The sequence below is a fragment of the Hemitrygon akajei genome, chromosome 30, assembly GCF_048418815.1.
Source record: "Hemitrygon akajei chromosome 30, sHemAka1.3, whole genome shotgun sequence".
Classification (NCBI taxonomy): domain Eukaryota; kingdom Metazoa; phylum Chordata; class Chondrichthyes; order Myliobatiformes; family Dasyatidae; genus Hemitrygon; species Hemitrygon akajei.
Window position 1 is genome coordinate 42,276,894 of NC_133153.1, and position 26,576 is coordinate 42,303,469.

General features: G+C 39.7%; 2 protein-coding genes across 5 annotated transcripts in view; one reads left to right on the plus strand and one right to left on the minus strand.

The window, feature by feature from the left end:
- Window positions 1–1,239, plus strand: part of tipin (timeless interacting protein) — a 46,947-nt gene extending 45,708 nt beyond the window's left edge. For both annotated transcript variants that reach the window (XM_073032730.1, XM_073032731.1), the window contains exon 8: window positions 462–1,239. In XM_073032730.1, coding sequence (XP_072888831.1) covers window positions 462–772 — 311 coding nt within the window. In that variant the 3' untranslated portion in view covers window positions 773–1,239. The remainder of the gene's footprint in view (window positions 1–461) is intronic.
- Window positions 1,240–1,286: 47 nt separating this feature from the next.
- dis3l (DIS3 like exosome 3'-5' exoribonuclease) overlaps window positions 1,287–26,576 on the minus strand; it is a 64,259-nt gene continuing 38,969 nt past the window's right edge. For 2 of the 3 annotated variants that reach the window (XM_073032728.1, XM_073032729.1), the window contains 9 exons: window positions 22,227–22,388; window positions 19,685–19,932; window positions 18,368–18,460; window positions 17,511–18,044; window positions 14,897–15,051; window positions 7,625–7,803; window positions 6,346–6,491; window positions 3,710–3,884; window positions 1,287–1,906 (listed from right to left, as the gene is read on the minus strand). In XM_073032728.1, the coding sequence (XP_072888829.1) occupies window positions 1,604–1,906; window positions 3,710–3,884; window positions 6,346–6,491; window positions 7,625–7,803; window positions 14,897–15,051; window positions 17,511–18,044; window positions 18,368–18,460; window positions 19,685–19,932; window positions 22,227–22,388 (1,995 nt within the window). In that variant the 3' untranslated portion in view covers window positions 1,287–1,603. Of the gene's footprint in view, window positions 1,907–3,709; window positions 3,885–6,345; window positions 6,492–7,604; window positions 7,804–14,896; window positions 15,052–17,510; window positions 18,045–18,367; window positions 18,461–19,684; window positions 19,933–22,226; window positions 22,389–26,576 lie in introns of those variants that run through there. The other variant, XR_012096762.1, reaches the window with a different exon arrangement.

Here is a 26,576-nt window from a genome sequence, read left to right on the forward strand (position 1 = left end):
ATTAGGACAGACCAGGCTTGGATTTGCTCAAATTCAGAAGAGTGAAAGGGGACAAATGAAGTGTCCATGATCCTTAGGGGTCCTGAAAGGGTTGAGGTGAAGATGTTTCTTTTTGCAGTGTAATTTATAATTGGTTCTTTCTAACAAATTTTTTTTTGTTAAACAATTGGCTAGGTAAGTTTGGTCTTATTGAATGGTGACGTCTTGGCCTGTGTTGGTCCTAATTTAGATGTCTAAACATCAAGGGGATTAGAGGTGAATTCTTCTGGCCAAAAATAACTTTCTCTTACTGAACTTAAATGTTGAAGACATAGTAATCTATTAGCAATTGTGCTTTAAGAGCCACAGTGCTTAACAGAAACATTTCTCAGCTGAGAACAAATATCATGCTCAATCTCAGAGTCATTGGAACTAACAATTGCCTGCAGACTTCATGAATGTGTTTGCCTATTGTATTTCAGATCAAGGAGATTCCCAGTGCTCGAGTCAGCCTATGATGGCAAATGGAAATAAGATGGTGTTTGATCCTGATACGCTTGAAGATGAAAATGTAAAAACTAAAACTGTACCTTCTGAGCAACTTAGTGAATCACAACTCCCAACAGAAGTCAGTCTTGTGGAAATTCCAAAAGCCTCTGAAGAGATAAACAAAGCAATTGACTCAATTGAACCAGCAGACAATTCTGAAACTACGGAGGGCACTTGTCCCATACTCATTTCTGAAACGGCACCAGAAGCGAAGAAAGTGAACATGGAGACAGAGATTTCCTGATCAGGAGCTGGAAATCTCCACAATGTGTGATTAAATGTGAAAAGACTATAAGATTTGACATTGATATCAACAGATGTTTGTTTTGCAAGAGAATGGTTATGTGCCACTGATAATAAGTGTAAGTGAAGAAGTTAATGCAGGGTTTGTTTTGATTGTGTAGTATTACACTTGAGAGATTCTGAACCTCAATTCATAACACCACCAAGTCACTATATTGGAAAGGGAGTTTGGAAATCTAATCCTGGCAGTGTTCTCACCAGAGTTACCAGTCACTGAAGCTAATGTCCCATTATAAACCACAAACCAAGGGAAGAGGAGTAGTGATCTTACAGGAAGTCTTTCTTTCTGTTAGAAGATCTACCGGTACTTGGATAAGTTTAACCCTGCAAGCTTAAAATATGCTTTCAGAACATCTTATAGAACATGATTCAAACTTTAATGTGTGCTGTGTATACAAGTTTTTTTTTTTTAGAAAAAACACCAAACTAGTTGTAAGTACTAAAGACAAAATGGGTACTTAGTATATTAGTTTATTTTTTTTCTAATCCTAGTAGGGAGACTAGAAAGGAATGGTAAACCTTTGTGTCAAATACATTGAATAAAACTTGGAGCTATATACATCTTGTTCAGAACAAATCTCTACATCTCTTGCATTGCATTCAGATACCACATCAAACAAGTTGGTTGAAGTAGCTGGAACCTGCCACTTACTTCCAGTGTAACCATAAGCTTAAAAACTAGACCTTTGCTCTTTTCATTTGTAAAAATCTATTTCTTTTACTGGTTTTGATTAAGAAATTTAAAATGAACCCAAAGTCTCGACTAGGGCACTTATTCAACACTAAGATCTAAAAGAGCCATTTCCTTGATTTCTTCCAGCAATGAGTAGAGGCTGTTTCCCTGGGTTTGACAATATTCCTTATCTTCATCCCTGATGACTGTTCTTCTTGCATGCTCTTGGACAAGCTGAGCCTCTTCTGCAGATCTGATTACATCCCGAACCAAGTCTGTTTTTGTCGTGTGAGAGGTTTCGGGCATGGGTTCTGTGCTGGACAGTTTACAAGGTCGGTTACTGATAATGTCCAGTTTGATGCTGTCAGGATGGGAACGGGATGAAAATTCAGAGATTCTTACCTGTGTGAGCAGAAAGGTTTACAAAAATTAAACAGTTTATAAATCAGAAAGTCTTGCTGATCAAAAGACTAGGGTGTTACATTAAATTCTTTAATTAGGTTACAGCAAAAATGGGCACATGAACAGAGCATCTCAATGTTCAAACACAAGATCCCTTCAATAAGAAATACAGATGAGCCATGTTAGACCTTTTAACTACAGTATGTTTAATATTGTTTGTATAAAAATACTATATTGGAGGATCTCACGTCAGGCGGCATCTATGGAGGGGATTAAATTTGGCATTTTGGGCCGAGACCCATCATCAGGACTGGAAAGGAAGGAGCAGAAGCCAGCATAAAATAATGGGGGAAGGGGGAGGTGATAGGTGAAACCAAGTGAGCACAAGGCTAAAGAATCAGCACTCACTGGAAGGTGAGGTTGGAGTTAGAAGCACAGTATTCATGACTGGATCTGACAGGAATGAACTGAGGGAGAGAACAAATAAGAACCTTGAAAAGCTGCTGTTTGTAATTTGTAAGGAATAAGAATATCAGGCCATTCAGTCCTTCAAACTTGTCTGGCACTTCAATAAGATCATAGTTTATCCAACTTGCTTCACATCCACTTTCCCATAACCCTTGATTCCCAAACTGATCAAAAATTTCATTTAAAACTCTGAGTTTGAAAATTGGGTGAATGTTTAAAGCATCAAGCTAATAAAAAGAACTTATGAGAGGCAGAAAGGGTAGATAGAATCTTTTTCAGATTTAATTGTTAATAAAATTTTCATTGGACGCTGGAGCACAAGTGACCCAGCATTCAAACCAAGGGGAATCACCTTTACAATTTGAACTTTTGCTTAGCAAAACATTTTCTGGGATGCAATCTATTCATAAACCAAAGGACACCTGTCTTTATTCTAAATTATTTTAATAGCCATGACATTGATTTTCCTCTTTTCATTAGCTTGACGATTGTTGCTTTAAGCATATAACCTCACGTTTTAAGTTCTAAGCTTAAAGACTAGACTTTTCTTAAATCAAAAAACTGCAGATGCTGTAAATCTCAAGAAAAAAATGAAAAATGCTGTAAACATTGAGCATCTGTGAATAGGGAAATATTTAATGTTTCAGGTTGAGCAGCCTTGGAACTGGAAACAGAAAGAGTTTATTTTGCTGAGGGTAGGGAGGAATGGATAGAATAAAGGGAATCTGATGGGGGTGAGGCTTAGGATGCCCAATTTGGCAGTGTCTAACAATTCAATTAGGAATTTTAAAGAGAAAACAAAAAACTAGCATATTAAACTGAAACGCAGGTCAGAGCTGTCGCTGAACCCAGCAGATCAGGCATTGTGTGTGGAGTTAACATTACAATGGATGCCCTTGCAGAATTGCCCAGAACAATATGCACAAAATGCTGAAGGAACTCAGAAAGTCAGGTAGAATAAAGAACTGACATTTAGGGCTGAGACAATTCATCACGATGAATCTCTTATGTTTATCAGCAGCTTTCTAGTTCTTACACAAACTGAGAAAGCAAATTAGCTGAAGTTGTTGAATTTCAAGTCTTGGAGGTTGTTAGTTATCAAGATGGAAGATGACGTATGAGGTGTACCTCAGCCAATGCTGGATTTTGTTGGAACTGTTCAGAAGGGCACAGACATGAAAAACTAACATGATAGGCAACTGAAGACTTTGTAGAGTAATTTACAAAGTAGTCACTCTGGCTGGGCACTGTGTTTTTAAATTTGCTGTTTCATATCTTTAACATTTACTTTTACTTTTAGAACTTCCAAAACAAATATATAATTTGTCTACTTACTGTGATGTGCTCAAAGAGAGAGAAAGTAATGGATCTCCCATCGGCTGTAGTGGAGATAATTCTGTCTCTAAGACGTCTGAGGGAGCCAGGTTTCCATTCACATGATCCATCTGGCTGTGTTGCGATCACATGTCCCTCTTTCTTCTTTAGGTATGCTGGTGCTTTTATCCCATACCTAGTTTATCAAGAGCTCAATGTTATTTTTCTATTAATTTACTTGCATCAGTAGATTTAGTTTAAATTCAAATCTACAAAAACTGAAATAAAATAATGTGCTAAAGGGAAATAATCAAATTACTGCCAGCTTGCAAATGATTTGTAAAAAAAACTCTTGGAGAGTGCCAGATCTCTGCATCATAGTCCTGATGAGTTCACAGAAGAAAAACTCATATTACTCTTGTCCATTAGCTAAATTACCGACATTGAATCAACCTCCCACTGAAGGTCATCCAATTCCAGATGCCAAATAATGCTCTTAGTTTCACCAGTATCAGGAAATACTTCACCCATTTAAATAAACTTAGTTCCAAAATGGCACTATGAAAATTACTTGAATGTCATAGAGCGTGGGAGGAGAGTGAGAGGAGATTTGATAAGAAATATGCAAAATGATGAGGGATAGAGATAGGGTACGTGCAAGCAGGCTTTTACCACTGAGGTTGGGTGAGACTGAACTAGAGATCATGTCATGGGTTAAGAGTGAAAGATGAAATAATTAAGAGGAACCTGAGGGGAAACAGGCAATGTGGAACAAGCTGCTGACAGACGTAGTGGATGCAGGTTCAATTTTAACACTTAAGTTTGGATAAGGACACAGATGGGAGGATTATGGGGGGGGGGGGTCAATGGAACTAGGCAGAATAACAGTAAAGCACTGATTAGATGGGCTGAAGGACTTGCTGTGCAGTAATGCTTTATAACTTTATGACAGACTAACTAAGTGCACTGGTTCAGAAATAGATTTCAGCAAAAGCAACAAAAGATCCTCCAGATAACCTTTGAAATACCGAGGCGTGTTCTCTATCCACCCGCAAAAGCATGTAAGGCTTTGATGCAATATCTTCTCTGACACTGTTGTGATACAGTGTTAATATTGCGCTGCCCTAGATGCTTTTTGCTTAACTCTATGATAGAACTTGAACCTACAAATCTTTTAATTTGGGCAAATGCTTAATTCAGATTCACTTATTTATTTATCACATGTAGATTGAAACATAGTAAAATGTAATGTTTGCTATGACAACCAACACACTCCAAAGATGTGCTGGGGCATCCCACAAGTGTTGTCACACGTTCCAGTGCCATGTTCAGCAGAACACAGGCAACAGAACAATGGTAAAATGAGCCTTTACTCACCCCTCCTCCCACACACAAATCTCAGTCTAGGTGCTGGAAATGTGAGTTAAAATGTGCAATTGTAGAGAAAGATTTCGTCAACATTACAGGTGGATAATCCAAGGGTATAATTCAAGCTTTGAGTCAAACTGTAGTTTCAGCTTGGTTGCAGAATTTAACTGACATGGATGTTTGTCTTAGTACTAAGCTATATTCTGTGTGTATCAGTTGATGAAAACAAAAGTAATAAGTATTTTGAAAACAAAATCAAGAAACTGGTTGTTCATTTACTTATAAAACAAAGCTAAATAACATCAAGTTATTGTAAAGTACAATGCACATAGAACAGTACAGGCCCTTTGGCCCACGATGTTGTACTGACCTTTTAACTTACTCTGATATCAATAGAAACCTCCCCTCCCACATAGCCCTTAATTTTTCTTTCAACCATGTACCTATCTTAAGTGAGTATCTTAAATGTCCCTAATTTATCTGTTAGGTGTTCCATGCACCCACTACTCTGTAAAAAAAAACTACCTTTGAAATTCCCCTATACTTTCCTGCAATTACCTTAAAATTACGTCCCCTTGTATTTACCAAATGCACCCTGGGAAAAAGTCTCTGGCTGTCTATCTATGCTTCTTATCATCTTGTACATCTCTATGAAACGATCTCTCATCCTCCTATACTCCAAAGAGAAAAGCCTTAGCTCACTCAACATATTCTCATGAGACATGTTCTTTAATCCAAGCAGCATTCCAGTAAATCTCCGCACCCTCTCTAAAGCTTCCACATCATTCCTATAATGAGATGATCAGAATTGAACACAATACTCCAAATGTGAAAGATACTAAATAAAGCCTTGCATGCCCCTTTCATCAATACTTCTTGGAACCCAATATAATCTCATATTTCCTAAATATGAAACTGGGCAAAGAAATTAGTATGAGGCTTAGAAAAAAGAACAGAAAATGCTGAAAGTTCTGAGCAGGAAAGAGAAGCAGCCAATGTTTGTACAGAAATGCCACTGATCTGACACATTGACTGTTAATCCATCCTTACACTGCCAGATTTGTTCAGGTTGCATTAACTTTGTATTTTCTGTTTTTGTTCTGGATTTCCAGCATCTGCAATTTGTATTGATTTTCACAGGCTTACAAAAATTGTTCTGTGCACAATCTAAGTTTGTCTATGCACTCTGAGCAATTTATAGGCAAATATTTGAGAAATATTAGTTCAGTAAAGGTAAGAATTACTTTAATATATCAATTGTTAAATCATAAAGATACTCAGGCACTTACTTTGGCACAAATATCAGCACACCATTTGCACGTATTGAATATATGATACCATCTGCTATGCAACGTTCATCACAAGTGGGATCTTTATCCTTAAAGTACATGCACTGAAATAACTCAACAGATTGTTTCTGCACACGCTGAGCAGCCTAAGAAATAATGGGAAGAGAATCAATTTAATCAGGCCGCAGCATGGTATTCTACAAGCGGAACTTGCACAAGACATTGATTTCTCGGACTTTGTGAACTGCCTCCGAAGCCAAATCATCACTGACAGGCTCACAGTAGAGAATGGTTTTCACACAAAGTACTGTCAGTCCATAAAAAAGAGGTAGTCTAGCTTCACTTACAGATTAATTAAAAACACCATGATTTGGAATAGTAATTTCAAAAGCAACATAACAAAAAATACCATGTACCAGAGAAGAATCAGTTATTAACTGCTAACCCAGGTAGTTTTATGTGGTTAACCACTGGCAGTTTTTTTCCGGCAAGGATAATGCATTTGTGATGCTCAAACTGACACATTTCAAACAACCCATTTCCATGTGCAAGCCACATTCTCCATTCCATTTCTCCTATTTAAAAACTAAGCAAGTAATCTGCTGTCAGGTCTTGAACAGATGGCTGGGGAGTGAGAGGTGCAGATATAGTCCTTTTACAATCTTCCTTGTAACAGTTTTCTGCTCAGTCCCTTCCCTGGAAGATCTAGTGAGCACAAGAACTTTCTGGGCAATGCAACAACATCAACCATACTGCTGTGCATATAGTAAGTGAAAGTGAAGAGGTAATGTATTGAATGGGAAATATATTGAAGAGATATAATTTCTCCAGCAAAGCTTGATATCTACATTTACCACTGAAACGTGTGTTCTGCTCTTCCAAATGAGATGAAAGATATTTTAATAAAACTGTTCTCAGGTTACATTAATTTTGCTAGAACATAACTTCTACTCTTGCTCATAGTAAGTTTTCTCTCCTGGTGATACCTTGATTTCCTTCAGTAGTTCCTTCTCTCCTGCTAATTTCTGCAAGTCTGTTGGGAAAGATGAAGGCCCAATGCCTCCAAATCCACGAGTCTATTGGAGGCTGAAGATACCCTGTTCTGGGGTTAGAGGACTGTGTATATATGTGGGTGAGGGGGTGGGAGGGAGGAATGGGGCTTGTTTTGCTGCTGTTGCTTTGTCACTTGGTAAGACATCCTCCTTCCAAAGTGTGACCGATACTTGCATAATAACTTGATTTAAGCATGAAAAGCTTACCGAATTATTTCTCTACTCACTCTATTCTTGTTGTTGATATGATGACATAATTCATTCAAATACTTCTGGCTGAACAGTGGATCTTCAGGCTCCAATTTCTTATCCTTCATTAAAGCTGCCAGCAACAGCCTGTGCACCACTATGTCTGCATACCTTCTGATTGGTGAAGTGAAATGTGTATACTTGTCCAGAGCAAGGCCTGTGATTTAAAGGAAAAAACACAGTAACAAGCTCTAGGTATCTGTTGGGATTCATAAATAATCTGATCTCAGGATTTTGCCAACTCTTGCATAATGAAGACTACCAATGCACCTAATAAAGTGGCCACTGAGTGTAATTCTGAATGCTTGTGCTGTTCTGCCGCTGTGCCCATCCACTGCAAGGTATGACATGTCGTGCATTCAGAGATACTCTTCTGCACGCCACTGTTGTAACGTGTGGTTATCTGAGTTACTGTCACCATCCTGTCAGCTTCAACCAGTCTGACCATTCTCTCCTAACAAGACGTTTCCCTAGAACAAATCTGCCTCTCACTGGATGGATTTTTGTTTTTCGCACCATTCCCTGTAAACTCTACAGATTGTTGTGTGTGAAAATCCCAGGAGATCAGCAGTTTCTGAGATACTCAGACCACCCTGTCTGGCACCAATAATCATTCTATGGTCAAAGTCAATCAGATCAAATTTCTTCTCCATTCTGGTGTTTAGTCTGAACCTCACAACTTAAGGGATTCTGCAGATGCTGGAAATCCAGTCCAACACACACAAAATGCTGAAGGAACTCAGCAGGTCAGGCAATATCTATGGAAAAGAATAACCAGTTGACATTTCAGGCCGAGACCCTTCAGCAGGACTGGAAAGAAAGAGGAAGAAACCAGAACGATACAACTGAACATCATGTCATGTCCACATGCTTTTATATACTGAGTTGCTGCCACATGGTTGGGTGATTTTGCTCTAGCGAGCAAGTGTACAGTTGTATCTGATAAAGTATCCACTCAGTACCTCAGCAACTCTGGCAAGTAAAAAGGTCTGGGAACATATTTTGCCCTTATTTGGCAACAATGAAAATGAAATCATAATGGGAAAAAATTATCGGAATAACCAGCTTATTAGATCTTATTACTTTCACAAAACCATAATCTAAATGTGCATTAGCTGCAGGACCGAGTCTGCCCACAGGAAATTTTGTCTTACATTAACAAGCTTTCCTGTAATCCACTTGAACAAGCAATGCAGCAAACATGTTAAGATCTAACAGAGACTCAATGAGTGAAATGGGTCAAAGGTCACTTTTCAACTTCTAGGCCAAAGTTCAGATCCCATCACAGCTGGGAGTTAAATTTGTTGGGTAAGGTCCCTTTACAAAATAAATTCAGGGATAAACCCATTCCCTGCTTCCATGCAGTTTATATACAAATGATGCCTACAATTTGAGGCTTTATAAGGCACTGGTGAGGCTTCACCTTGAGTACTGTGAACAGTTTTGGACTCCATATCTAAGAAAGGATGTGCTGGCATTAGAGGGGGTCCATAGGAGGTTCATGAGAATGATTCTAGGAATTAAAGAGTTAACATATGACCTGAGACATAGGAGCAGAATTAGGCCATCTGGCCCATCGAGTCTGCTCCGCCATTCTATCATATCTGATCCTTTTTTCCCCTTCTCAGCCTACTCCCCGTAACCTTTGATGCCATGGCCAATCAAGAACCTATCAAGTTCTGCCTTAAGTACACCCAACGGTCTGGCCACCACAGCCACCTGTGGTAACAAATTCACCACCCTCTGGCTAAAGAAATTTCTCTGCACCTGTTTTAAATGGACGTTCCTCTATCCTGAGGGTTTGCCTCTTGTCCTAGACTCCCCAACATAGGAAACATCCTTTCCACATCTAGTGTCTAGGCCTTTCAATATTTCAAAGGTTTCAATGGGATCCCCCTCATCTTTCTAAATTCCAGTGAATATAGGCCCAGAGCCATCAAACGTTTCTCGTATGATTACCCTTTCATTCCTGGAATCATCCTTGTGAACCTCCTCTGAACTCTCTCCAATGTCAGCACATCTTTTCTTAGGTAAGGGGCCCAAAACTGTTCACAATACTCAAGGTGAGGCCTCACCAGTGCCTTATAAATCCTCGGCATCACATCCCTACTCCTATATTCTAGACCTCTTGAAATGAATGTTAACATTACATTTGCCTTCCTCACCACCGACTCAACCTGCAAGTTAACCTTTAGGGTGTTCTACACGAGGATTCCCAAGTCCCTTTGTATCTCAGATTTTTGGATTTTCTTCATTTAGAAAATAGTCTGCTTATTTATTTCTTCTACCAAAGTGCTTGACCATGCATTTTCCAACATTGTATTTCATTTGCCGCTCTCTTGCTCATTCTCCTAATCTGTCTAGGTCCTTCTGCAGCTGTCCTGTTTCCTTAATACTATCTGCCTCTCTACCAATCTTTGTATCATTTACAAATGTGGCAAGATACTTTCCTGTAATACCATGGGATCTTAATTTGGTAAGCAGCCTCATGTGTGGTACCTTGCCAAAGGCCTTCTATACAAAGTCCAAATATACAACATCTACTGCACCCCCTTGATCTATCCTACTTGTGATCTCCTCAAAGAATTCCAGCAGGTTCATCAGGCAAGATTTTCCTTTAAGGAAACCATGCTGACTTTATCCTATCTTGTCCTGTGTCACCAAGTACTCCATAACCTCATTCTTAACAATTGACTCCAACATCTTCCCAACCACTGAGGTCAGGCTAACTGGTCTATAATTTCCATGCCAGAGTTCAATGATTCTTGAAAGATCATTACTAATGCCTCCACAATCTCTACCACTCCCTCTTTCAGAACTCTAGGGTGCAGTTCATCTGGTCTGGGTGACTTACCTACCCTTAGGTCTTTCAGCCTTTTGAGCATCGTCTCCCTCGTAATAGTAACTGCACTCACTTCTTTTCCCTAACACCCTTCAACATCTGGCACACTGCTAGTGTCTTCCACAGTGAAGGCTGATGTAAAATACGCATTTCGTTCATCTGCCATCTCCTTAACCCTCACTATTATTTCTCCAGCCTCATTTTCTAGCGGTCCTATATCCACTCTCATCTTTCTTTTATTCTTTATATACTTGAAAAAGCTTTTTTCTATCCACCTTGATAATTGTTCGCTGGCTTGCTTTCATTTTTCATCTTTTCCCTAATGATTCTTTTAGTTGCTTTAGTTATTAAAAGCTTCCCAATCCTCTATCTTCCTGCTAATTTTTGCTTTGTTGTATGTCCTCTCTTTTGCTTTTTACATTAGCTTTGACTTCCTTTGTCAGCCACAATTGTACAGTCGACCGTCCTTATCCGCAAGGGATTGGTTCCGGGACCCCTCGTGGATACCAAAATTCGTGGGTGCTCAAGTCCCTTATTCAACCTGTCGCAATGCGGTGGACCTTAGGACCCAGCAGAACCCAAGACCTTATTTAACCTGCTCAATGCTGTGGACATTAGGACCTATCAGTAGAGATCTGAATCCGCAGTGTTTCTGTTCACAAAAATAATCACGATAACGATTGAAAATAAAGTGGAAATAATAAAGCGATCGGAAAGAGGTGAAACACCATCAGTCATTGGAAAAGCGTTAGGCTATATCGGTCAACGATCGTAACAATTTTAAAGGATAAAGTGAGAAAGGCTGTGCCCTGATGAAAGCTACAATTATTACTAAGCAATGCAGTGGTTTAATTATTGGGTTTTGGGGTTTTGGGCTTTTGATCCTCCACATCAACCTGGCATGGTGGAGAGCGCACTCGATAGCGGTCTGTCACTGGATCGAACTCGGGAACTTCCCGAATCTGGCGCTGAAACATATGTTCTTAAATGTTTTATATGCATAGAAAGGTAAAATATATAATATATACAAAGACAAACGTTTGACTAACTGACGCTAAATAATAGCGGGTGTACCTGTTCCAACTTACTTAGTAAGAGAACTTCGATTTTTTTTTATCCCGATCCGCGGTAACCTACGCACATCCTCCTGTATACTTTAAATCATCTCTAGATTACTTATAATACCTAATACAATGTAAATGCTATGTAAAATAGTTGTTATACTGCATTGTCCAGGGAATAATGACATGAAAAAAAAGTCTGTACGTGCTCGAACAACAAGTGCTGGAAGAGCACTTCCAGGTTTTCGCGATTCATGGTTGATTGAATTCGTGCATGCAGAATTCGTGGATAAGGAGGGCCGAATGTACTACTTTGCCATTTGAGTATTTCTTTGTTTTCAGAATACATCTATCCTGCACCTTCCTCATTTCCCCCTAAATGCATGCCTTTGCTGCTCCAGGTCATCGCTGCCAGCATCCTTCCAATTTACTTTGGCCAACTCCTCTCTCATACCACTGTAATTTCCTTTATTCCATTAAAATACTGCTATGCCAGACTTTACTTTCTCCATATCAAATTCCAAGTTGATTGACATATTGTGATCACTGCCTCTTAAGAGTTCCTTTACCTTAATGCCTCCGGTTCATTACATAACAGCCAATAGCTGATCCCCCAGTAGGCTCAACGACAAACTGCTCTAAAAAGCCATGTAGTAGGCATTCATCAAATTCATTCTCTTGGGATCCATTACCAACCTGATTTTCCTTATCCACCTGCATGTTAAAATCTCCCATGACTATGATAACATTGCCCTTTTGATATGCCTTTTCTATTTCCCGGAGAAGTGTTCGATGGCTCTGGGCCTGTACTTGCTGGAGTTTAGAAGAATGAAGGGAATGTCACTGAAATCTATTGAATATTGAAAGGCTGAGATAGAGTGGAGGTGGAGAAGATGTTTCCTACAGTGGTGGATTCTAGGACCAGAGGGCACAAACCCAAAATGCAAAGATGTCCCTTTAAAACAGAGCTGAGAGGGAATTTTGTTAGATAGTGTGGTGAATCTATGGAGCTTATCACCACAGGCAGCTGTGGATGCCAGGTAATTGGGTATAGTTAAAGCAGAGGTTGATGTTCTTGTTTAGTCAGGGTGTCAAAGGCTATGGGGAAAAGGCAGGAGAATGAGACTGTGGGGGATAATAAATCAGCCACGATGGAATGGCGAGGCAAGTTCAATAGACCAAATAACCTAATTCTGTTCAATGGTTTTATGTTCGAATATGCCACAACTATCTCCAACCACCATTGTACAGTTCATCAGAAAGATTCAAAACTATAGTCTCCATCTGCAAGCCAGGAATGTGTCTGCAAAGTACTTGGCCTTAAAAAGATGAGAAAATAGTAACCGCATTGAATGAAAAGCCAATAAGTGCATAAGGGAATGTAAAGAGAGCAGATTTGAAGATGTTGAAATCCAGTATGTAACATGGAAGCCACTGTCCTTCCCTGCAGTTTCAGTGAAATCTAAAATTGACATAAAAAAGGTATTTCCCTCAATAAGAGGGGAAGTTGATATAAAAGTGGAAAACTCCTAGATTTTAAAACAAAAGACTTGTGTGTGTATACACACACAGAACAGATTCTGCAGATGGCTGGAAATCTAGAGCAACACACACAAAATGCTGGAAGGAGTCTTGATGAAGGGTATCAGCCCGAAATATCGACTGTCCACTTCCCTTTATTAATGCTTCCAGCATTTGTATGCGCGTTTCTCTTTCTCTGTGTATATCTATCTCCCTTCATAAGCTCGGGATTTTTATAAAGTTCTTCGCAGTCAATAAGAACATCCACTGTTGCAATGTACTAAACATATGGATTTTTTATTGGGAAATATTTTGCTCCTGTGTTATTTTGTGAAAGCACTAGCTGTCAACTAGGGACAATCTACAGGCACTGCTGAGCTAATGCCTCACCCAAGTGTCCATTCTTTATGATTAAGGCTTATGACACCTATCACTGCTCATTTCAATGTACACGTGACAAATAAAGCCAATCTTTTTGCTATCCAATGAACTGTTAGGTTAATATTACTGTGTATGCCAGTAAGAACATGGTGAACATTACCAGTCATACAAAGAGAACATTAGCCAGACTTGGTTTACTGTTACCTTTGCCCTATGAACAGTGAAAATAAATCAGCCATAATGGAATGATGGAGCAGATACAATGGACTGAATGGCCTAATTCTGCTCCTAAATCTTATGGTCTATCTAGACACTAGCTTGAACTTATTAATTGTTCAAGGGCCAAGTATTTTGGTATGTTTTACTATGTTACAACCCTGTAATATGCTGTGAATTAATCAAATTAAAAACTCTATTAAAAGGATAGTCATTTAGAAACTTCATTTTTCAAAACAGCTGTTTAAGTAGGAGATTTATTTTTGTTCGTTGTGTATTGGTAGTAAATATACAAACTATTCTATTTATGAAATCATGATTCTGACCAGTTAGAATGCTAGACAACTTGCCAAGCATCTGCAATGCAGTGTGAGGCACAGGCATTGACTAACGTAGTCTGATCACTGCAGAACGCTGAGACCTAACAGAACAAGTGCAGCATTGGATGTGTGGGTGTCCTGTGAGAAAAAACAACAATCTTAATTCACTGCCAATGCATTTATCAACTGTTGAAATAGACCTTTCACAAGGAAGAAATATTCTGAAAATAAATTTGAAAAGATATTTTAAGGGTATTGTTTAAAGGATATAAAATTAACCAATTATAAGAAAGATTAGCATGTGTTCAATGATATGGGAATATTAGAAAAGAAATGCATGGGAGGCATCAGCACAATTTCCTCCCAAGGAAAAAGTATCTGGCTGTCCACTCAACCTATGTCTCCTATCATTTTGTACACCTCTATCAAGTCACCTCTCATCCTCCTTTGCACCAAAGAGAAAAGCCCAAGCTCACTCAACCTATCCTCACAAGACATGCCCTCTAATCCAGACAGCATCCTGCGAGATCTCCTCTGCACCCTCTTAAAAGCTTCCACATCCTTCCTATAAATAAGGCGACCAGAACACAATATTCCAAGTGTTGTCTAACCAGATTTTACAGAGCTACAACATTACCTCGCAGCTCTTGAATTCAATCCCTTAACTAACGCTAGGCCAACACATCATATGCCTTCCTAACAACCCTATCAACTTAAGTTGTAACTTTGAGAGATCAATCGACTTCGACCCCAAGATCCCTCTGTTTCTCCACAATGCTAAGAATCCTACAATTTAACCTGTATTCTGCTATCAAATTCAACCTTCAAAAGTCAATCACTTTTATGTATATTGACTTATCCACTCCATAATCTTACAAAATAAATAACGAAAACATGTATGTAATTTACCGTAATGATAAAAGAGATCTTCGGAACAGGAGCCTGTGGAAAAATAAAGAGCATTGGACATTGCCTGCGTGGCCATAGATCGCAGGAGTTTATTCACCAGAGGGTCATCTGGATCTTCAGCCATGTCCAGTGAATCTGCCAGAGCCTTGTTGGAGCTAAAAACAGTCAACATACATTTTTAATATCAGAATATGTATTTCGATTGAAACATTTGTGGATTCACAGAGGAGTAAGAAAGATAGAGATCAGAAGAAACCCTACTCCAATTTAACTCTTTACTGATTGCCAGTCCCGTGGTTTATTCCTCTCCCACTCAACAATATTTCTTAATGTAAATTTAAAGTTTGTTGTCATCCAGTTATTAATGGGGAAACCTTATAGCCAAAAGCATCATTCAGGATTTTGTCAGTAATAACATTTCTTTAAAATATGCCCAGGATTTTCTACTTCTCAAACACAACTAAAGATCAATGATTAAATCAGTTTTGTAGTTCAGGATGAATTGTCATTCAACCATATATAGATGTATACAGTTAAACAAAACATTATTCCTGCAGGGCCAAGGTGCAAAACACAGTGCACACTACAGTCACTTACACCATATATAGTTACAATAGGACATACAGTCACAAAAATAATATTAGCACAGTGGCAAGGCCTGAAGATTGAATGATGTATGAAATGTTGTCCTGGAACCATATTTCTGCAAGAACACATGCAGCAGTTCCTCAGCTTGGTTATTTATTAATTTTTTTAGACTACAGCTGCTGCAGGCAAGGCTAGGAATTATTGTCAACTGTCAATTGCCCTCAGAGAGATGGTGAGCATTGCAGTCCCTCTAATGAAGGTATTCTCGGTGCTACTGAATACAGCAATTCAGGGTTCAAACCCAGTGACAATGATGTAACAGTAGGTATTTCCTGGTCAGAATGGTGTTCAAATACGAGGACAACCTGCAGGAAGTGCTGTTCTCTTTTGCCCTTCTTGGTAGTACATAGTTAGGGAAATAATGTCAGTGAATGTGAGTCAGTGCAGTGCCCTTTGTAGGTGGCACAACTGGAATGAACTGGACGACATGAACATACAAGGTGGGTGGATTCACAGAAACATGTACCACAGAGACTCAAGCACGATCTTAGCTCAAATGCAAAATCATTCTAATTGCAGTGTGACCTATTAAGATTAGATTAGATTTATTTGCCATCTGTACATTCAAAACATACAGTGAGAAAGGTTATTAACAATGTGCTGGGGGCAACCCGCAAGTATCACCATGCTTCCAGCACCAACGTAGCATGCCCACAACTTACCCTTATGTCTTTGGAATGTGGGAGGAAGCCGGACCACCCGGAGGAAACCCACGCAGATATGGGGAGAATGTACAAACTCCTTACAGATTATAGCAGGAATAAACCCTAATCAGCGCTCTCTGGCACTGTGCAGCAATTGCGTTTCCTGCTAAGCTACTCCATCGTCAAGGACCCCCACCATCCAGGCTACACTCTCTTCTCATTCTTGCCATCAGGAAGGAGGTACAGGAGTCTTAGGTCCCATACCAAGAGGTTCAAGGTGGCCCACAACTATATTAATTTATTTATTTTGTACTTGCACAGTGGTTGTTTGTCCATCTTCAGTTTTTCATCGATCCTATTGTACTTCTTTATGTCTACTCTGAATGCCCACAAGAAAATAATCTCTGGGTAACGTATGGTGACCTGTATACATTTTAATAACAGTTTTATTTACTTATAGAGATACAGTGTGGGATAGGCCCTTCCAGCCCTTTCAGCCGTGACCCCCAGCAATCCCCCAATTTGTTCAGAGCCTAATGACTGGACAATTAACAGTGACCTACCAACCAGTATGTCTTTGAATGGTGGGAACAAACTGGAAAACCTGGAGGAAATCACGCACAGGGAGAATGCACAAACTCCTTACAGACATCTGTACTGTAAAGCGTTGTGCTAGCCATTCTGCTACCATGCACTTGAACTTTGAATTGTGCCACCCCCAAGGACACGATAACAGAAAGTTCAAATATTAACCAATACTGTATTCATGGAAATGTTATCTCCCAATAAAAACGATGCCCATTATCTCATTCTCTCCAATGTGTATTTGTTCATTTGTAAATGTAGGGGAACGGCACCTTGCAAACAAAAATATTCAGCTGCAGTATAAGTTACCTACACAAATGTGGCACATACTTCATCAGGAATTAAACATGAACTTTAATTAGTATTAGACAATTTTAAGTGGCTTCCTAAACATAGGACAAAGGGACAGAGCCTTAAGGTCTTGAGTGAAGAACCTGTGACAATGCATGATTCACCTTGAGTGTGTGCTCAATTCTCGGGTGGAGGTCACCTCTAACTTACTGTATGTACTAACTGAATTGATGTTAATAGAATACCAATTACTTAAAGGGGCAGACTTTATATTCTTGGAAAAAACCCAGAACAGATAGAGGAGGAGAAATTAAAAACTAACTACTTAATGGGCCAATCATTGTCTCAGATCATGAGTGCTTCATCTAGGCTAAAAAAAACCAAGAGCTTTTATCCATCACTGTTAATGAAAATATGCAAACAAGTATTTCTTATCCACACATTACCGTGTATCTATGTTGAATCTCTTTGCTTTTGCACATTCGATCAGTACAGTGAATGACTCCTGCCGTGGTGGAGGATGGCGACGTAGCAAGGCTTGGAGAGGGAAGTTCTCGGTAATTTTCTTTGCTACCCAGTGATTTGCCAGAATCATGCACTCCGCTACAGTCTCATGCACCTCCAGGGGCTGCTTTGGCACCAGGTCCTTGATATTCTTCTCTTCATCCAACTGCACTCGCAACTCAACTCCCTCAAGCTCCAGGCCGCCTTCAAGAGAACGCTTTGCCCGCATACAACGAGCTATTTCAGTCAGTTTCTCTATTGCCCATATCAACTCATTCAACTTCTGGTATCTTTCTTTCTCCTCAAGCCCTTCGAGCTCGGGGATATCATCCACAACATTGAGATCTCCATCCAACAAGGCCTGAGCAGCTTCATAGAACATCTTGTACGTTGACTTTATTATGGTTCGTCCAAACCACACTTTAAGGACTTCATAATTGTTTTTGTCTAATTCCCATAACACACTGACTGCATACCTTAAAGATACAATGAACATGGAAAATTAATTTTCATTTTGAAAGATCAACTAGAACTACATAATGTAATATATTTATCTATTATTTAATCATTAACCTTTCCCTTTTACTTAAGTTCTCAAATCCTGACAACACCCGTGTAAATTTTCTCTGTACTCTTTCAATTTTATCAATACATTTCCTATAGATAAATGATTAGAATTGCACACAATACTCCAAACTTGGTTTCACCAAAATTTTATAAAGGTTCAACATAACATCCCAACTCCCATACTCAAAATGTGTACATCATTCCCTCGGCACTGGATACAGCTGCAACATACCTGTCAGCACCCCCAAGTAACGAACATAATTCAGCACTTAGGATGGCAGGTAACATGTCATAGCGTCGATCCGCTAGGTAGAAAGTCGTTGCCCTGAAAAAAATAGTTTGTATCAATATTAAGTATACAGTTGAAAATTATAATAGCATTGCTGGAAAAAATACATTATAATTACCCAACCCAACATTGGGATCTAACAACAGATGCCAATTAGACTTTCACTATGATATTCAGTGAATTCCATTAGATTTCCGAATGGTCCATGAACCCACGTATACTACCTCACTAACTTGCTCTCTTTTTGCACCACTTATTTCTTTTTTAAAGTTCCTTGTTGTACCTTTATTTTTTTATGCATTGCACTGTACCGCTGCCACAAAACAACAAATTTCATCACACACAGCATGTTGAAGGAACTCAGCAGATCAGATAGCATCTATAGAGGAGAATAAACAGGCAACACCCTTCATCAGGACTGGGAAGGACGGGAACAGAAGCCAGAATAAGAAGCTGGGGGTAGGGGGAGGAATACAAGTTCGCAGGTGGTAGGTGAGACCAGTGAGGGGGAAGGTGGGGGGGGGGGGTTAAGTAGGTTGAATTGAGAAGCTGGGGGGTGGATTTCACAACAGCAATGATAAACCTGATTCTGAATTTGCTTTGCAAAAACTATTTCTGAATCTGCAGCCTAGCATGTTCAGGCATCAGAGGCCCAACTGATAACAGGTTAGTTTGCCCCCATAGCCCCAGCTGCTTCCTCTGTGGGCCATTCCAGTTTGAATGGTTCGCTTCTCATCAATTATATCCGAAAAAGATTATTTTATATTAATTACAAAGACTTTTCCTATTAGTAAATAAGCTTTTCCTACAAGATTCAAGATTGTTTATTTTCTACAAGATTATTTATGAGAATAAAATGATTGTTACTCCAGAACCAATGCAGGATTAAAAAAAACACAAAAAACATTAAGAACACAATAACAAAAAACCTCACAATAAATATAAATATAAAGGCAATTCTATAAAACACAATGTACAAGAAACTAATATACACAGACTGATTGTATGTACATCAAGTGATGCTAGGTGATGTGTATGTAGGGGGTGGGTCAGTGAGAAGAAGTATGGATCAGCCTGACGACTCGGGGCAAATAACTGTTTTTGAGTCTAGTGGTCTCGGTGTGGATGCTACATAGCCTCCTCCCTGATGGGAGTGGGACAAACAGTCAAAGTAGCATTTTGAACAAAAATTATTCCTCCTAGTTTTTCCCACCTTCAATCATTTGAGTTTCTGTTACCAGATTTTTTATTTCACAATACCTTGATCTAGCCTCCAGATCTGTATGTGAATTTAATTTCACAAAGTGAGTAACATCTGCAATATGAACGCCCAGCTCCAAGTTTTGATTTGCTAATCTGCGGACAGACAGTGCATCATCCACATCCTCACAGCCTTTGGGGTCAATGCTGAAGACGAGATGAGTATTTCTTAAGTCCACACGTCTGGCATTCTCCTCGGCATCAATTTTCCAGGGATTCTCCAGAGTGTTCATGGGCATTTCCCGCAGCTGAAGAATTGAAGGAAACAAATATCTCTGAATATCTTTTCTGTTGAAATTAAGAAGAAAGAAAAAAAATGCCCTTAACTCCTGGTGGAGTCATTGGGGCGCTGTCATGACAAGCTTTTTGGTGATTGCTCATCATGTGGTATTTCTGTAGCATTCTCCAGTTTTTTTTTTACGTTCAACCCAGCACAGATGGAAAGCGTGCTAGGGAGCCGGCTGGATTCGAACTCAGGACCATTCGCTCCGGAGTCCAGCACTGATGCCACTACGCCACCAACCAGCCGGCCATGTACTGGGAACAGCCCACAAGTGTCACCAGGCTTTGGGCACCAGCATAGCATGCCCACAACTTACTTATTCTAGCCTGTATTTCTTTAGAATGTGGGAGGAGACTGGAACACCTGGAGGAAATCCTTGCAGTCACAAGCAGAACATACAAACTCCTTATAGAGAAGAGTAGGAATTGAACCCTGATCTTATAGATGGTGTGTAAAACGCTAGATTAAGTGCCACGTCACCATGTTGTTCTATATACTAACATGCCACCTTCTGTCCATATTACAGGAAGGATGATGCCTGGACAAGAGTGTATTAGCCATAAGGAGGGGTTGGACAAAACTGGATCGTTTTCTTTGGACATCAGTTGCTGAGCGGAGATGGTATAGGTTTATACAGTTCTGAAAGGCATATATAAGGGGTATAAGATAAGATAAAACTTTATTTATCCTGAAGGAAATTATTGTTCAAGGTTGCTCAATCAGAAATATATACTTTAAAATACAAAATGTCAGCAATGAGGTACAAAGCAGAATAAAAATGTGCATTAAAAAGTAATAGTGCAAAGAAACTATATACTTACATACTTAAGGAGGAAGAACTGTAGAGTCTTATAGCCACAGGGAGAGAGGATCTCCTGCGACATTCAGAGCTGCACCTAGGTGGAATCAGTCTGTTACTAAAGGTGCTCCTCTGTTGTCCAGGATGTCATGGAGGGGTGAGAGGGATTGTCCATAGTGCTCTGTAGCTTCTGCAGTATTCTCCTCTCAGACACAGCCACCAGGAAATTCAGTTCCACCCCAGAACAGAACCAGCCTTCCTGACAAGCTTATCAATCTTCTGCTCTCACCCTGCTGTCCCAGCAGACTACAGCGTAGAATGCTGCCACCACTGAGCCGTAGAACATCTGCTGTGTAATACTGCAGACGCTGAATGACCGGAGCCTCCTCAGGAAGTAAAGCTGGCTCTGTCCCTTCGTGCACATAGGCCCTGTATGTAGTCAGAATCTCTTTCCCATGATAAAAACTGCAGAATGTAGCTTTGTGAGAGGGAGAAAGTTTAAATGAGATGGGCAGGATAAGGTTTTGTTTTACACAGGGAATGTCAAGTGCCTGGAACGTTCTGCTGGGATGGTGACAGAAGCAGATATGTGACCTTGCCATTTTAGAAACACTTAGAAGCAACATAAATGTGCAGAAAACAGAGGAACGTACATCATGTGCAGATAAATGGGAGTTTTAATTTGGCATTTGCTCCAGTGCTGTATTGTTTTATGTTCTAAGTATAGTCACCGTTATGTAGTTTATTCAAATAGTAGCCATCCAAGGAATAACTTCCCTTCAAATAGAGGGGATAACTTCACTCAAACCAACACTGAACTGTTCCCATAACCCATGGACTCGCTTTCAAACTCTTCATCTCATTTTCTCGATATTCATTGCTTATTTGTTATTATTATTTTGTTTTTTTATCTTTTTGTATATGCATTTTGTTATCTTTTGCACATTGGTATTTCATTGATTCTATTATTTTTTCATATGTTTACTGTGCAAAAGAAAATGAAACTCAGGTGGCATATATGTACTTTGATAATAATTTTACTGGGAACTCCCACAGCAATGCAAGTTATACCAGGCTAGTGTCCTCACAAAGACAGAACCTTGGTTGAAGATGGAATCTCTGATAGATCTTCACTCTCCCAGAATAAACTGAAAAATTAACCTACATTTCACTCATTAAGGCTTAAACTTTGTGACTCTGATACAAAGCTCCACAATGAACCAAGCTGTCACACAAAGCTTTATCACACAAATATTTCTAACATAAAGATATTGATGAGCTCCTTAAGCACAGATATACGCATGCATTAATACAAACTTAGCATATTTTTGCCATCAATAACTTCCCTTGAAATGCGATTTTGAAATGGGTTAAATCACACCAAGTACCATTCAACAATTAGCAACACAAGTCAAGGAATCACGTCTCTTACATTATTTGTAATACAGACTGGGATTTACCTGGGCTTCAGTAAAAGGGCTAACAGAAACGCCATTTTCCACAAGAATAGCTGCAATTTCTGTCTCTAAATCACCAGCTCTTCCAAGAACCTTCACAAAATGCCCATTGGGATAAAGAGATGTGGAATCCCAGGAATCAATGCGGACAATAATTCGGAAATTCTGTGATGGGAAAATTTAAAAATGAAGTTCTCTGTATGAACCCATTACAGCATGAAAGATTATTAAAGAGTGCAACAAATCTTTTTACTACAGTTCGTATGTGCTTTTTTTCCTTTTAGTCATGTGTTTGATTCAACACTTCCAAATCCAGAGACTATACAGTTTTAATACTTGAATTTGATATACAGTGTTGTTAAAAAGTTTGTAAACCCTTTAGAATTTTCTCTACATCTGCATAAATATGACCTAAAATGTGATCAGATCTTCACACGTCCTAAAACTAGATAAAGAGAACCCAATTAAATAACACATAAAAACATTATACATACTCATTTATTTATTGAGAAAAACGATCCAATGTTACATGTATTTGTTGGAAAAAGTATGTGAACCTCTAGGATTATATCAGTTCATTTGAAGAGGAAATTAGAGTCCGTTGTTTCAATCAATGGGATGACACTGAGGTGTGAGTGTGGGAGGCCCTGTCCTATTTAAAGAACATAAACGTGGGTCTTCACCAGCTGATCTTCACCATGTGGGGCTTTGGAAATTGTTATGCCTTGATCAAAGAAGATTTCTGAGGACCTCAGAAAAACAGTTATCGATGCTTACCAGACTGGAAAAGGATACAAAACCATTTCCAAAGCATTTAGGCTCCACCAATCAGTCAGGCAGATGGTGTACAAATGGAGGAAATTCAACACAGTTGTTACTCTCCCCAGGGATGGTCGACCAACAAAATTCACTCAAACAGCAAGGCGTGTAATATTCCAGGAGGTCATAAAGAACCCCAGGGCAACATCTAAGGAGCTACAGCCCTCTCTTGCATTGGCTAATCTCAGTGTTCATGAGCCTATCATTAGGCAAACACTGAACAATAGTGTGCATGGCAGGATTGCAAGGAGAAAGTCACAACTTTCCAAGAAGACTATTGCCGCCCATCTAAAGTTTGCTAAATAACCATGTGGATAAGCCAGAAGGATATTGGAAGAATGTTTTAAGACGGATGAGTCCAAAGTAGAACTTATTGGCTTAGATGAGAAGCATTGTTTGGTGAAAAGCAAGCACTGCACTCCAGTGTAAGAACTTCATTCCATCTATGAAAAGTGGTGGTAGCAGTGTCATGGTTCAGGCCTGCTGTGCTGCCTCGGGACCAGGACGGCTTGCCATCATTGATGGAGCTATGAATTCTCAATTGTACCAGCAAATTCAACAGGAAAATGTCAGGGTATCCATCCATGAAATGAAGGTCAAGAGAAAGTGGGTCATGCAGCAAGACAACGGCTCTAAACCCACAGGTCAGTCTACCAAAGAATGGTTAAAGCAGAAGAAATTTCATGTTCTGGAATGGACGGGTCAACGGCCTGACCTTAATCGGAAAGAAATGTTCCGAGGAGCTGAAGCAAGCAGTTCATGCAAGGAAGCTCACTAACATCCCAGAGTTGAAGCAGTTTTGTAAGGAGGAATGGCCTAAAATTCCTCCAAGCCGATGTGCAGGACTGATCAAGAGTTACCAGAAACATTTGGTTGAAGTTATTGCTGTACAAGGGGTTCACACCAGTTAGGTAGAAACAGGATGATTTGGCAGATAAATGCGTGGCTGAGAAGCTAGTGCATGGGGCAGGGCTTCAGGTGCTTGGATCATTGGGATCTTTTCTGAGAGAGAAATAACCTGTACAAAAGGGACGGGTTGCATCTGAACCTGAAGGGGACTAATACACTTGTGGGCATGTTTGTTAGAGCTGTTGGGGAGGGTTCAAACTAATTTGGCAGGCGAATGGGAACCAAAGTGAAAGGACTCAGAATAGGATGGATGATAAAAAAGCAAAGGTAGCATGCAGTCAGACTGTCAGGAAAGGCAAGGAAGATGATAGGACAAAATTGCAGCCAGCAAAGTGAATATCAGTGAATAAAGGATGCAGAATCAAAAAGGGTGGCAAATACAGTACACAAAGTGTCATACTAAAAATGCAGAGTATAAGAAATAAGGTGGATGATCTTGTTGTACTTTTACAGACTGTTGGATACGATGAATAAGGGGTAGGCCATTTAGAACAGAGATGCCGAAAAACTTTTTCACCCAGAGAGTGGTGGATATGTGGAATGCTCTGCCCCAGAAGGCAGTGGAGGCCAAGTCTCTGGATGCATTCAAGAGAGAGTTAGATAGAGCTCTTATGGATAGGGGGAGAGGGCAGGAACGGGGTACTGATTGTGTATGACCAGCCATGATCACAGTGAATGGCAGTGCTGGCTAGAAGGGCCGAATGGCCTACCCCTGCACCTACTGTCTATTGATGTTGTGGCCATCACTGAATCGTGGCTGAAGGATGGTTGTAGTTGGGAGCTGAATGTCAAAGGTTACACATTGTATTGGACGGATAGGAAGGTAGGTAGAGAGGGTGGTGTGGCTCTGCTGGTAAAGAATGGCATCAAATCATTAGAAAGATTTGACATAGGATCGGAAGATGTTGAACCCTTGCAGGTTAAGTTAAGAAACTACAAGGGTAAAAGGACCCCAATGGCAGTTATATACAGGCCTCCAAACAGAAGCAGGGACGTGGACAACAGATTACAACAGGAAATAGAAAAGGTGTGTCAAAAGGGCAGTCACAAACAAGAGAAAATCTTCAGATGTTGGAAGTCCAAGCAGCACACACAAAATGCTGGAGGAACTCAGCAGACCAGGCAGCATCTATGGAAAAGAGTACAGTTGACGTTTCAGTCCGGATGAAACATCTCAAACTGAAACATTGATTATACACTTTTCCATAGATGCGCAACGGCATGCTGAGTTCTTCCAGCATTTTGTGTGTGTTGTCAAAGGGGTAATGTTATGATAGTCATGGGAGATTTCAACATGCTGGTATATTGGGAAAATCCAGTTGGAAATGGATCAAGACAGTGAGCTTGTTGAATGCCTATCAGATGGCTTTTTAGAGCAGTTTGTTGTTGAGGCCACTTGGGGGTTCAGCTACACTGGATTGGGTGTAATGTAATGAACCAGAGGCGATTAGGGAGCTTCAGGTAAAGGAACACCTTAGAGACACAATATGATTTGAATTAAACTTGAAATATGATAAGGAGAAAGTAAAGTCTGACACAGCAGAATTTCAGTGGAGTAAAGGAAATTACAGTGGTATGAGAGAGGAATTGGCCAAAGTAAATTAGAAGGAGAAGCAGACAGGGATGACAGCAGAGCAGCAATGGCCTGAGTTTTTGGGAAAAATGAGGAAGGTACAGGATTCTAAAAATAAAGAAATACTCAAATGGCAAAATAGTACAGCCGTGGCTGACTAGGGAAGTCAAAGCTAATGTAAAAGCAAAAGAGAGGGCATATAACAATGCAAAAATAGTGGGAAGATAGAGGATTGGGAAGCTTTTAAAAACCTACAGAAAGCAACTAAGAGAATCATTAGGAGGGAAAAGTTGAAATATGATTGCAAGCTGGCGATCATAAACAAGGTGGATAGATAAAAGCCTTTTCAAGTATATAAAAAACAAAAGATAGATGAGAGTGAACCGCTAGAAAATGGGGACAAGGAGATAGCAGATGAACTAAATGAGTATTTTGCATCAGTCTTCGCTATGGAAGACACTACAAGTGTGCCAGGTGTTTAAGAGAAGTGGGTACAGTTACTATTACAAAAGAGAAGGTGCTTAAAAACTGAAAGATCTAAAGATACATAAGTCACCCGGACCAGATGAACTGCACCCTAGGATTCTGAAAGAGGTAGCTGTAGAGATTGTGAAGACATTAGTAATGATCTTTCAAGAATCATTGGACTCTGGCATGGATCCAGAGGACTGGAAAATTATAAATGTCACTCCACTCTTTAAGAAAGGAGGGAGGCAGCAGAAAGGAAATTATAGACCAGTTAGCCTGGCCTCAGTGGTTGGGAAGATGTTAGAGTCAATTGTTAAGGATGAGGTTATGAAGTTGGTTTGGAAGGCAAATGCAATGTTAGCATTCATTTCAAGAGATCTAGAATAGGATGTGATGCTGAGGCTTTATAAGGCATTGGTGAGGCCTCACCTTCAGTATTGTGAACAGTTTGGGTTTCTTATCTAAGAAAAGATGTGCTGGCATTGGAGAGGGTTCGGAGCAGGTTCAGAGATGATTCCAGAAATGAAAGGGTTATCATATGAGGAACGTTTGATGGCTCTGGGCCTGTACTCACTGGAATTTAG